This window comes from Leptodactylus fuscus, chromosome 2 (assembly GCF_031893055.1).
Source record: "Leptodactylus fuscus isolate aLepFus1 chromosome 2, aLepFus1.hap2, whole genome shotgun sequence".
Taxonomy (NCBI): Eukaryota; Metazoa; Chordata; class Amphibia; order Anura; family Leptodactylidae; genus Leptodactylus; species Leptodactylus fuscus.
Genome location: NC_134266.1, coordinates 33,427,969 through 33,442,183, shown reverse-complemented (window position 1 = coordinate 33,442,183; position 14,215 = coordinate 33,427,969). Strand labels below are relative to the sequence as shown.

Here is a 14,215-nt window from a genome sequence, read left to right as displayed (position 1 = left end):
CCATCCCCGGCGTAACTTCAACTTCGTCACTGATTCTTGAACATTATTCTCAAGAATCTGCTGATACTGAGTGGAATCCATGCGACCCTCAACTTTAACAAGATTCCCGATGCCGGCATTGGCCACACAGCCCCAAAGCATGATGGAACCTCCACCAAATTTTACAGTGGGTAGCATGTGTTTTTCTTGGAATGCTGTTTCTTTTTGGACGCCATGCATAACGCCTTTTTTTTATAACCAAGCAACTCAATCTTTGTTTCCAAAATGAAGTTGGCTTCTCCAAATGTGCTTTTTCATACCTCAGGCAACTCTGTTTGTGGCGTACGTGCAGAAACGGCTTCTTTCTCATCACTCTCCCATACAGCTTCTATTTGTGCAAAGTGCGCTGTATAGTTGACCGATGCACAGTGACACCATCTGCAGCAAGATGATGCTGCAGCTCTTTGGAGGTGGTCTGTGGATTGTCCTTGACTGTTCTCACCATTCTTCTTCTCTGCCTTTCTGATATTTTTCTTGGCCTGCCACTTCTGGGCTTAACAAGAACTGTCCCTGTGGTCTTCCATTTCCTTACTATGTTCCTCACAGTGGAAACTGACAGGTTAAATCTCTGAGACAACGTTTTGTATCCTTCCCCTGAACAACTATGTTGAACAATCTTTGTTTTCAGATCATTTGAGAGCGGGCTGTCCATGTTCGGCGACCATCAAACTTAACTGAACTTGAATTGTTTTGTAGAAAGAAATGGTCCAAAATACCTTCATCCAGGATCCAGGAACTGATTAAAAGCTACAGGAAGCGACTAGAGGCTGTTATCTTTGCAAAAGGAGGATCTACTAAATATTAATGTCACTTTTCTGTTGAGGTGCCCATATTTTTGCACCGGTCAAATTTTGGTTTAATGCATATTGCGCATTTTCTGTTAGTACAATAAACCTCATTTCAATCCTGAAATATTACTGTGTCCATCAGTTATTAGATATATCAAACTGAAATGGCTGTTGCAAACACCAAAATATTTAGAACTAAAAATGATTAAGATTAATAGGGGTGCCCAAACTTTTTCATAGGACTGTAGCTGGGATGATTTAGGAAAACCTGCACTCGCAGGGGGTTGGACCCGATGGCCCTTGAGGTCCCTTCCAACTCTACCATAAGAATAAGGTGCCAATACTCTGGCTTCAGGCAGGTCAACTGATGTTATTATTGATGGGAACCCATAATGTGTAGCATGATGTCTGATCTGTAGCAAGGAGTATATTATAGAGCAGTTGGAGCTGAACAGACTGACATATAGTTTACTGGAGAGGATTCAGTATAACCTGTATTTTATTTCTTTACATTCCTGCTCATTCTCGGGTTAGGAGTCCAGTGGGCGGGCCTAGTAATGTTTCACAACCTTCCTTGTACAAGAGTCCATAGAGACCTTTAATGGAACCCCTTCCTACCTGGTTCCATTTAGGATAGTAGTATATTTTATATGGCAGAGGGACTTTTGGGGCCTTCCCGAACTCCAGGCCCCAGTAGCTGCACCCTCTAAAGGACCGCCCACTGGACTCCTAATACAAAACTATATCTCAGTCTTCTCAGCTGCTAATGGTCAGTGTGACAGGTTAAAGGGGTACATTAAAGGGGTTGGTTCTATCGTGACCATATGTTATATGGACATCTTAGGATAACACTTACTATTTAACAGGGATGCAAGTGCTAAAGAGATGTTGAGGGTGCTGACATCTTTAAGCTATTGGCTTTGAACCCCCACACATACAGCTGTGAATGGATATATTTACTATGCAGTGCAAAATATGGGTAATAAAGATGACAATATATACAATATTGGAACCAACAATACTTACACTCCCGAATTAACCACTAAAGAACGGGGGTGTCTGCCAACCAAATTTTCCAAAGAAGGAACCTCTGTACGTATGAAAATGGGGGTGTCAGACTCATCCTGCAGAGAGGAGATTACAACCTCCGGAAGATAATCCTATAGAAAACACACAACAATTGTCTGTGATAGACCTAATGGAATAGCATATCTTACGACAGTCATATCAAAGAAAATTCAATATATATATATATACAGAAATGAAAAGAAAAAACAATATGTATAGTGTAGTACTACAAGGAGGATGCTGGGTGAGAACAGGCGCCAATGAATCATTAATGAAGGTGTTTTCTGTCCTGCCGATAAATCAATAAGACTGGAGAGCGCTATCTGAAGCCGGTTAATGTGGTGGAACTATTAACCTGCGCCACAAGGGTATTCCACTCACTTCCAAGCCTAACACCTCTGATTGTGATGATAAATTGTGCACATTTACACAGTGACATTCAGCAGAACCTCAGAGGAGGCCAAACCAGTGCTGGTGACCGAGAGGAATTCTCCTCTGTACTAACCTTCCAACAAGGTGATAACCTAGCCGTGACATTAGCGAGACCGGGGCATATTCATGACTGGGGCTTATTTATTACTAGCAGGAGGACCCGACTTCGCACGGGTATATTACATTTTTTGTTTGTGTAGTGGCCCCATAAGAATTGTCCAATTTTGCACAGGTGTATTTTGTATGTCGTTTGTGTGTGTCCATAAGCGTCACGTGAGCATGTGTATCTCATTTTGGATATCAGTAAAAAAAAACCTGCAATCAGTTGTTATGGATACCTGGAGTAAAGCTGTGTGTATGTGACCTTGTGTAACAGTGTCATCCACAGTGCCCTGCTTCTTTAAAGCTGACATATAGCAGTGAAGAAAAACGGCTGGGTTGCTATGGAAACCTGGAGTAAAACTCTAATGTGTGGTACTCTGTGCAGAGCCGTCTATCTAATCCTACAGCGTATGGTACTGTGTGCAGAGGCACGTATCTAATCCTCCCTGTGTGGTATTGTGTGAAGAGGCGCGTATCTAATCCTCCGGTGTGTGGAACTGCGTGCAGATGTGCGCATCTAATCCTCTCCTATGTAGTATTGTATGTAAATGCACATATGTAATCCTCTGTTGTGTGGTACTGTCTGAAGACGTGCGTATTTAATCCTCCGGCGTGTGGTACTGTTTGAAGATACGCATATCTAATCCTCTGGCGTGTCGTACTGTGTGCAGAGGCACATATCTAATCCTCCTCCATGTGGTTTTGTGTGCAGTGGCGTATATCTAATCCTCCGGTGTGTGGAATTGTGTAAAGACGCGCATATCTAATCCTCTAGCGTGTTTGACTGTGTACAGATGCGCGTATCTAATCCTTCCTCGTGTAGTACTGTGTGTAGACGCAAGTATCTAATCCTTGTTGGTGTGGTACTGTGTGCAGATGCACATATCTAATCTTCCCCTGTATGGTATTGTGTGAAAAGGCGCTTATCTAATCCTCCGGCAAGTGAAAATGTGTGCAGATGTGCATATCTAATCCTCTGGCGTGTGGTACTGTATGCTGAGATGCATATGTAATTCTCCAGCGTGTGGTATTGTGTGCAGAAGCATGTATCTAATCCTGCCCCGTGTGGTACTGTGTGCAGACGCAGGTATCTAATCCTCACCTATGTGGTATTGTGTGCATTGGCATGTATCTAATCCTCCGGCATGTGGTATTGTGTGGAGAGGCGCGTATCTAATCCTCTGACGTTTGATACTGTGTGAAGAGGCACGTATCTAATCCTCTCCGTGTGGTATTGTGTGCAGTGGCGTGTATCTAATCCTCCAGTGTGTGGTATTGTGTGAAGACGCATGTATCCAATCCCCCAGTGGGTGGTAATGTGTGCAGACGTGCGTATTTAATGCTCTGGCGTGTGGAAATGTGTGCAGACAAGCGTATCTAAACCTATGGGATGTGATACTGTGTACAGATGTGCGTATCTAATCCTCTGGTGTGTGGAACTGTGTGCAGACGCATGTATCCAATCCCCTGGCGTGTGGTTCTGTGTGCAGACTTGCGTATCTAATACTACGGCATGTGGTACTGTGTGCAGATGCGTGTATTTAATCCTCCCCCGTGTGGTACTGTGTGTAGACTTGCGTATCTAATCCTCTGGAGATGGTACTATGTGAAGACATGCATATCTAATCCTCCGACATGTTGAACTGCATGCAGATGTGCGTATCTAATCCTCCCCTGTGTGGTATTGTGTGAAGAGGTGCGTATCTAATCCTCCCCGTGCGGTACTTTGTGCAGACACACGTATCTATTCCTACAGCGTGTGGAACTGTGCACAGACGCGCATATTGAATCCTCGGTCGTGTGGTAATGTGTGCAAATGCACGTATCTAATCCTCCCCTGTGTGGTATTGTGTGAAGAGGCGCGTATCTAATTCTACGGCATGTGAAACTGTGTGTAGACACGCATATCTAATCCTACGGCATGTGGTATTGTGTGCAGACGCGCGTATCTAATCCTATGGTGTGTACAAGACCCCCGAGTATAATGATAGCAGCGGTAGCGGCTGTCACCGGAATATTAGTAATGATCATTTCCCATTTTGCAGCATATAACGTCTATGATCACACACATATATCATTCCTTTCATAGTGGAAGGTCATCTGTGCGGGCCATGCATCTGCATCAATGATCACTAAGGGCGGACAGCAGAGCTAAAAGTCATCCATTGCACTGGTGACTTGTATCCGGGGTCCTGCTCTCTGGCGCCCCCCTCAGGGGTTTAGCAGCCCCAGGTAACATTACTCTTGAATCTCCCATGATCTTTTTGCGGTTGTTTAGTAGCAGAGATTTTATTAACGTATTTGCTATTATGTCTGAAGGCAAATGCCTGAGCTGTTTATCTAATGCAGAAAGAACGCGAAGAGATCACACAACTGGAAGACAAGCTCAAGGCAGAATATTATTCAGATTAAAATCTTCCTTAACCCACACGCGGCTCTATATTAACCCATATTATAGCGCTGCCAACGGCTTAACGTGTCCTTGGAGTATCTGATAGCCCGGACTGCGATGCTCAGTTACTATAGTCCCTTAGGGAGACATAATGTGGATAATGTTTCATTTACAGTTTTAGCTGAAGTTGCATCTGACATATTTTGTCATTGATCACATTCATCCACCAGAAAAATAGGATTTTATTTACAAACTTTGGGACCAGTGCAAATAAGAGTCATTTTTTTATTATTTCGGCCATACAGTGTTGGCCAAAAGTATTGGCACCCCTGCAATTCTGTCAGATAATACTCAGTTTCTTCCAGACAATGATTACAAGCACAAACTTTTTGGTATTAATATCATCATTTATTTTGCTTACAATGAAAAAACACAAAAGAGAATGAAAAAAAAGTCAAATCATTGATCATTTTACACAAAACTCCAAAAATGGGCCGGACAAAAGTATTTGCCCCCTCAGCCTAATACTTGGTAGCACAACCTTTAGACAAAATAACTGCGAACAACCGCTTCCGGTAACCATCAATGAGTTTCTTACAATGCTCTGCTGGAATTTTAGACCATTCTTCTTTGGCAAACTGCTCCAGGTCCCTGAGATGTGAAGGGGGCCTTCTCCAAACTGCCATCAAGAGATCTCTCCCCCACAGGAGTTCTATGGGATTCAGGTCTGGACTCATTGCTGCCACTTTACAAGTCTCCAGGGCTTTCTCTCAAACCATTTTCAAGTGCTGACCTGAAGTGTGTTTTGGGTTATTGTCCTGCTGGAAGACCCATGACCTCTGAGGGAGACCCAGCTTTCTCACACTGGGCCCTACATTATGCTGCACAATGTGTTGGGAGTCTTCAGACTTCATAATGCCATGCACACGGTCAAGCAGTCCAGTGCCAGAGGCAGCAAAGCAACCCCAAAACATCAGGGAACCTCTGCCATGTCTGACTGTAGGGACCGTGTTCTTTTCTTTGAAAGCCTCTTTTTTTCCTGTAAACTCTTATGTTGATGCCTTTTCCCAAAAAGCTCTACGGCTGTCTCATCTGACCAGAGAACATTCTTCCAAAATGTTTTTGGCTTTTTCAGGTAAGTTTTGGCAAACTCCAGCCTGGCTTTTTTATGTCTCTGGGTAAGAAGTGGGGTCTTCCTGGGTGTCCTACCATACAGTCCCTTTTCATTCAGACGCCGACGGATAGTATGGGGTGACACTGTTGTACCCTCGGACTGCAGGGCAGCTTGAACTTGTTTGGATGTTAGTCGAGGTTCTTTATCCACCATCCGCACAATCTTGCATTGAAATCTCTCGTCAATTTTTCCTTTCCGTCCACATCTAGGGAGGTTAGCCACAGTGCCATGGGCTTTACACTTCTTGATGACACTGCGCACGGTAGACACAGGAACATTCAGGTCTTTGGAGATGGACCTGTAGCCTTGAGATTGCTCATGCTTCCTCACAATTTTGCTTCTCAAGTCCTCAGACAGTTCTTTGGTCTTCTTTCTTTTCTCCATGCTCAATGTGGTACACACAAGAACACAGGACAGAGGTTGAGTCAACTTTAATCCATTTTAACTGGCTGCAAGTGTGATTTAGTTATTGCCACCACCTGTTAGGTGCCTCAGATAAGTAACAGGTGCTGTTAATTACACAAATTAGAGAAGCATCACATGATTTTTCAAACGTTGCCAAAACTTTTGTCCACCCCTTTTTTTATGTTTGCTGTGGAATTATATCTAACTTGGCTTTTTGACAATTCTTTTTGTGGTTTTCCATTGAAGACAAATTAAATGAAGATAATAATACCAAAGAATTTGTGATTGCAATCATTTTCTGGAAGAAAATGAGTATTATCTAACAGAATTGCAGGGGTGCCAATACTTTTGGCCAACACTGTATACCTTTAGCCCCCATGACGTGCTTTGTGAGTGCTTGCTGTGTTTTTAATGGTTAGCATACTAGCCCATTCTTTCCTTATGGCCTCATACACACAACCATGTATTATCACAGGTCGGGGAACCATGAACCTATTCTTGTTAGAGATGAGCGAACAGTGTTCTATCGAACTCATGTTCGATCGGATATTAGGCTGTTCGGCATGTTCGAATCGAATCGAACACCGCGTGGTAAAGTGCGCCATTACTCGATTCCCCTCCCACCTTCCCTGGCGCCTTTTTTGCTCCAATAACAGCGCAGGGTAGGTGGGACAGGAACTACGACACCGGTGACGTTGAAAAAAGTAGGCAAAACCCATTGGCTGCCGAATACATGTGACCTCTAATTTAAAAGAACAGCGCCGCCCAGGTTCGCGTCATTCTGAGCTTGCAATTCACCGAGGACGGAGGTTTCCGTCCAGCTAGCTAGGGCTTAGATTCTGGGTAGGCAGGGACAGGCTAGGATAGGAAGGAGAAGACAACCAACAGCTCTTGTAAGAGCTAAATTCCAGGGAGAAGCTTGTCAGTGTAACGTGGCACTGACGGGCTCAATCGCCGCAACCCAGCTTTCCCAGGATCCTGAATGGAATACACTGTCAGTGTATTCCCGTATACCCGATATATACCCCGATACCCGTTCCAACGGTGTGCCCCCCCACCTTCACCCCAGAAATACCCTGCAAGTCCCCTAGCAATAGAATTGGGGCTATATACACCCACAATTTTTACTACTGGTATACAGTGCCATTGTCTGACTGGGAATTCAAAGAATATATTGGGAATACAAATACCCTCATTTCTTGCTACTGCCATATAGTGCCAGTGTCTGACTGGGAATTCAAAGAATATATTGGGGTTACGTGCACCCACAATTTTTACTACTGGTATACAGTGCCATTGTCTGACTGGGAATTCAAAGAATATATTGGGAATACAAATACCCTCATTTCTTGCTACTGCCATATAGTGCCAGTGTCTGACTGGGAATTCAAAGAATATATTGGGGTTACGTGCACCCACAATTTTTACTAATGGTATACAGTGCCATTGTCTGACTGGGAATTCAAAGAATATATTGGGGTTATAAATACCCTCATTTCTTGCTACTGCCATATAGTGCCAGTTTCTGACTGGTAATTCAAAGAATATATTGGGGTTACGTGCACCCACAATTTTTACTACTGGTATACAGTGCCATTGTCTGACTGGGAATTCAAAGAGTATATTGGGAATACAAATACCCTCATTTCTTGCTACTGCCATATAGTGCCAGTGTCTGACTGGGAATTCAAAGAATATATTGGGGTTACGTGCACCCACAATTTTTACTACTGGTATACAGTGCCATTGTCTGACTGGGAATTCAAAGAATATATTGGGGTTATAAATACCCTCATTTCTTGCTACTGCCATATAGTGCCAGTTTCTGACTGGTAATTCAAAGAATATATTGGGGTTACGTGCACCCACAATTTTTACTACTGGTATACAGTGCCATTGTCTGACTGGGAATTCAAAGAGTATATTGGGAATACAAATACCCTCATTTCTTGCTACTGCCATATAGTGCCAGTTTCTGACTGGGAATTCAAAGAATATATTGGGGTTACGTGCACCCACAATTTTTACTACTGGTATACAGTGCCATTGTCTGACTGGGAATTCAAAGAATATATTGGGGTTATAAATACCCTCATTTCTTGCTACTGCCATATAGTGCCAGTTTCTGACTGGTAATTCAAAGAATATATTGGGGTTACGTGCACCCACAATTTTTACTACTGGTATACAGTGCCATTGTCTGACTGGGAATTCAAAGAGTATATTGGGAATACAAATACCCTCATTTCTTGCTACTGCCATATAGTGCCAGTTTCTGACTGGGAATTCAAAGAATATATTGGGGTTACGTGCACCCACAATTTTTACTACTGGTATACAGTGCCATTGTCTGACTGGGAATTCAAAGAATATATTGGGGTTATAAATACCCTCATTTCTTGCTACTGCCATATAGTGCCAGTTTCTGACTGGTAATTCAAAGAATATATTGGGGTTACGTGCACCCACAATTTTTACTACTGGTATACAGTGCCATTGTCTGACTGGGAATTCAAAGAGTATATTGGGAATACAAATACCCTCATTTCTTGCTACTGCCATATAGTGCCAGTTTCTGACTGGGAATTCAAAGAATATATTGGGGTTACGTGCACCCACAATTTTTACTACTGGTATACAGTGCCATTGTCTGACTGGGAATTCAAAGAATATATTGGGGTTATAAATACCCTCATTTCTTGCTACTGCCATATAGTGCCAGTTTCTGACTGGGAATTCAAAGAATATATTGGGGTTACGTGCACCCACAATTTTTACTACTGGTATACAGTGCCATTGTCTGACTGGGAATTCAAAGAATATATTGGGGTTATAAATACCCTCATTTCTTGCTACTGCCATATAGTGCCAGTTTCTGACTGGTAATTCAAAGAATATATTGGGGTTACGTGCACCCACAATTTTTACTACTGGTATACAGTGCCATTGTCTGACTGGGAATTCAAAGAGTATATTGGGAATACAAATACCCTCATTTCTTGCTACTGCCATATAGTGCCAGTTTCTGACTGGGAATTCAAAGAATATATTGGGGTTACGTGCACCCACAATTTTTACTACTGGTATACAGTGCCATTGTCTGACTGGGAATTTAAAGAGTATATTGGGAATACAAATACCCTCATTTCTTGCTACTGCCATATAGTGCCAGTGTCTGACTGGGAATTCAAAGAATATATTGGGGTTACGTGCACCCACAATTTTTACTACTGGTATACAGTGCCAATTTCTAACTAGGAATTCAAAATGCGCAAGGCTCCCGGAAAGGGACGTGGACGAGGCCGTGGGCGAGGTCGGGGGAATGGTTCTGGGGAGCAAGGTAGCAGTGAAGCCACAGGGCGTCCCGTGCCTACTCCTGTGGGGCAGCAAGCATTGCGCCACTCCACAGTGCCAGGGTTGCTTGCCACATTAACTAAACTGCAGGGTACAAACCTTAGTAGGCCCGAGAACCAGGAACAGGTCTTGCAATGGCTGTCAGAGAACGCTTACAGCACATTGTCCAGCAGCCAGTCAGACTCTGCCTCCTCTCCTCCTATTACCCAACAGTCTTGTCTTCCTTCCTCCCAAAATTCCGAAGCTTTACAGAACAATAACCCAAACTGTCCCTGCTCCCCAGAGCTGTTCTCCGCTCCTTTCATTGTCCCTCAACCTGCCTCTCCACGTCACGATTCCACGAACCTAACAGAGGAGCATCTGTGTCCAGATGCTCAAACACTAGAGTCTCCTCCATCTCCGTTCGATTTGGTGGTGGATGACCAGCAACCCACCCTCATCGACGATGATGTGACGCAGTTGCCGTCAGGGCATCCAGTTGACCGGCGCATTGTGCGGGAGGAGGAGATGAGACAGGAGTTGGAAGAGGAAGTGGTGGATGATGAGGACACTGACCCGACCTGGACAGGGGGGATGTCAAGCGGGGAAAGTAGTGTGGATGTTGAGGCAGGTGCAGCACCAAAAAGGGTAGCTAGAGGCAGAGGCAGAGGTCAGCAGCTTAGGCGAAGCCAGGCCACACCCGGAATCTCCCAAGATGTTCCAGTTCGTACCCAGCCCCGAAAAACTCCCACCTCGAGGGCACGTTTCTCGAAGGTGTGGAGTTTTTTCAAGGAATGCGCCGAGGACAGATATAGTGTTGTCTGCACAATTTGCCTCTCGAAATTGATTAGGGGCTCTGAGAAGAGCAACCTGTCCACCACTTCAATGCGCCGTCATTTGGAATCCAAGCACTGGAATCAGTGGCAGGCAGCAACGGCAGGACAAAGGCCGCCTGCCGTTCACGCCACTGCCACTGCCTCTGCCACTGCCTCTGCCTCTGCCACTGCCACTGCTGACTGTGCTGGCGATGCACTCCAGAGGACGAGCCAGGACACCACTTCATCTGCCTCCGCCACTTTGTTGACTTCTACCTCATCCTCCCCTGGTCCTGTCTTATCTCCTTCTCCTGCACCATCAAAGGCACCATCAGGCGTTTCTTTACAACAACCCACCATCTCTCAGACATTGGAGCGGCGGCAGAAATACACTGCTAACCACCCACACGCGCAAGCCTTGAACGCCAACATCGCTAAACTGCTGGCCCAGGAGATGTTGGCGTTCCGGCTTGTTGAAACTCCCGCCTTCCTGGACCTGATGGCAACTGCGGCACCTCGCTATGCCGTCCCTAGCCGTCACTACTTCTCCCGGTGTGCCGTCCCCGCCTTGCACCAGCACGTGTCACTCAACATCAGGCGGGCCCTTAGTTCCGCGCTTTGCACAAAGGTCCACTTGACCACCGACGCGTGGACAAGTGCATGCGGACAGGGACGCTACATTTCACTGACGGCACACTGGGTGAATGTAGTTGAGGCTGGGACTGCTTCCCAAACTGGCCCGGTGTACCTCGTCTCCCCGCCTAACATTCCTGGCAGGGACACGAGAAGAACACCCCCCTCCTCCTCCTCCTCTACCGCCTCCTCCTCCGCCACCGCCTCCTCCTCCGCCACCGCCTCCTCCTCCGCTGTTAGATTGACCCCAGCTACGAGTTGGAAACGTTGCAGCACTGGCGTTGGTAGACGTCAGCAGGCTGTGCTGAAGCTGATCAGCTTGGGGGACAGACAGCACACTGCCTCCGAGGTGAGGGATGCCCTCCTCGATGAGACGGCAATATGGTTTGAGCCGCTGCACCTGGGCCCAGGCATGGTCGTTTGTGATAACGGCCGGAACCTGGTAGCAGCTCTGGAGCTTGCCGGACTCCAACATGTTCCATGCCTGGCCCACGTCTTCAACCTAGTGGTGCAACGTTTCCTAAAGAGCTACCCCAATGTTCCAGAGCTACTGGTGAAAGTGCGGCGCATGTGCGCCCACTTTCGCAAGTCGACAGTAGCCGCTGCTAGCTTAAAATCTCTCCAGCAACGCCTGCATGTGCCACAACACCGGCTTTTGTGCGACGTCCCCACACGCTGGAACTCAACGTTTCAGATGTTGAATAGAGTGGTTGAGCAGCAGAGACCTTTGATGGAATACCAGCTACAAAACCCTAGGGTGCCACAAAGTCAGCTGCCTCAGTTTCACATCCATGAGTGGCCATGGATGAGAGACCTTTGTGACATCCTACGGGTCTTTGAGGAGTCCACAAGGAGGGTGAGCTCTGAGGATGCGATGGTGAGCCTTACAATCCCGCTCTTGTGTGTTCTGAGAGAATCCCTGATTGACATCAGGGATAACTCAGATCACACAGAGGAGTTAGGGATAGCATCCGATCCGTCACAGCTGGAGAGTAGGTCCACACATCTGTCCGCTTCACTGCGTTTAATGGAGGAGGAGGAGGAGGAGGAGGAGGAGGAAGAAGAGTTGTCCGATGATGTGATGGTGATACAGGAGGCTTCCGGGCAACTTCGAATCGTCCCATTGTTGCAGCGCGGATGGGTAGACATGGAGGATGAGGAGGAAATGGAGATTGAACTTTCCGGTGGGGCCAGAGGAGTCATGCCAACTAACACTGTGGCAGACATGGCTGAGTTCATGTTGGGGTGCTTTACAACCGACAAGCGTATTGTCAAAATCATGGAGGACAACCAGTACTGGATCTTTGCTATCCTTGACCCCCGGTATAAAAACAACATCTCGTCTTTTATTCCGGTAGAGGGGAGGGCCAATCGCATCAATGCTTGCCACAGGCAATTGGTGCAGAATATGATGGAGATGTTTCCAGCATGTGACGTTGGCGGCAGGGAGGGCAGTTCCTCCAGTAGGCAACCAAGTTCTCACCGGTCCACACAAACGAGGGGCACACTGTCTAAGGTCTGGGACACCTTGATGGCACCCCCTCGCCAAAGTGCCGCCACGGAGGGTCCTAGTGTCACCAGGCGTGAGAAGTATAGGCGCATGTTGCGGGAATACCTTTCCGACCACAGCCCTGTCCTCTCCGACCCCTCTGCGCCCTACACGTATTGGGTGTCGAAGTTGGACCTGTGGCTTGAACTTGCCCTATATGCCTTGGAGGTGCTGTCCTGTCCTGCCGCCAGCGTCCTATCTGAGAGGGTGTTCAGTGCAGCCGGTGGCATCATCACTGACAAGCGCACCCGTCTGTCAGCTGAGAGTGCCGACCGGCTCACTTTGATAAAAATGAACCACCACTGGATAGAGCCTTCATTTTTGTGCCCACCTGTGTAAAGCACCCCAACATGAAACTCCATGTCTGTACTCAACCTCTCCAATTCCTCCGCATCCTCATACTCATCCACCATAAGCGTTGCACAATTTTGCTAATACTAGGCTCCCTCCAACATGATTTCCCCCAACTCTGCTGGTTAGAGGCTCCCTCCACCCTGATTTCCACCAACTCTGCTGGTTAGAGGCTCCCTCCACCCTGCTTTCCCACAACTCTGCTGGTTAGAGGCTCCTTCCACCATGAATTTGCCAAAACTGGGCTGTTTAGAGGCTCCCTCCACCATGAATTGGTCCAAACTGGGCTGGTTAGAGGCTCCCTCCACCATTAATTGGTCCAAACTGGGCTGGTTAGAGGCTCCCTCCACCATGAATTTGCCCAAACTGGGCTGTTTAGAGGCTCCCTCCACCATGAATTTGCCCAAACTGGGCTGTTTAGAGGCTCCCTCCACCATGAATTGGTCCAAACTGGGTTTTTTAGAGGCTCCCTCCACCATGAATTGGTCCAAACTGGGCTGGTTAGAGGCTCCCTCCACCATGAATTGATCCAAACTGGGGTGGTTAGAGGCTCCCTCCACCATTAATTGGTCCAAACTGGGCTGGTTAGAGGCTCCCTCCACCATTAATTGGTCCAAACTGGGCTGGTTAGAGGCTCCCTCCACCATTAATTGGTCCAAACTGGGCTGGTTAGAGGCTCCCTCCACCATGAATTTGCCCAAACTGGGCTGTTTAGAGGCTCCCTCCACCATGAATTTGCCCAAACTGGGCTGGTTAGAGGCTCCCTCCACCATGAATTGGTCCAAACTGGGGTTTTTAGAGGCTCCCTCCACCATGAATTGGTCCAAACTTGGCTGTTTAGAGGCTCCCTCCACCATTAATTGGTCCAAACTGGGCTGGTTAGAGGCTCCCTCCACCATGAATTGGTCCAAACTGGGTTTTTTAGAGGCTCCCTCCACCATGAATTTGCCCAAACTGGGCTGTTTAGAGGCTCCCTCCACCATGAATTTGCCCAAACTGGGCTGGTTAGAGGCTCCCTCCACCATGAATTGGTCCAAACTGGGGTTTTTAGAGGCTCCCTCCACCATGAATTGGTCCAAACTTGGCTGTTTAGAGGCTCCCTCCACCATGAATTGGTCCAAACTGGGGTGGTTA

General features: G+C 46.6%; 1 protein-coding gene across 1 annotated transcript in view; it reads right to left on the bottom strand.

Moving 5' to 3' along the window:
* Positions 1-14,215, bottom strand: part of CRYBG3 (crystallin beta-gamma domain containing 3) — a 150,315-nt gene that overhangs the window by 35,103 nt on the left and 100,997 nt on the right. The window contains exon 8 of the mRNA XM_075263569.1: positions 1,854-1,987. Within this exon, the coding sequence (XP_075119670.1) occupies positions 1,854-1,987 (134 nt within the window). The remainder of the gene's footprint in view (positions 1-1,853; positions 1,988-14,215) is intronic.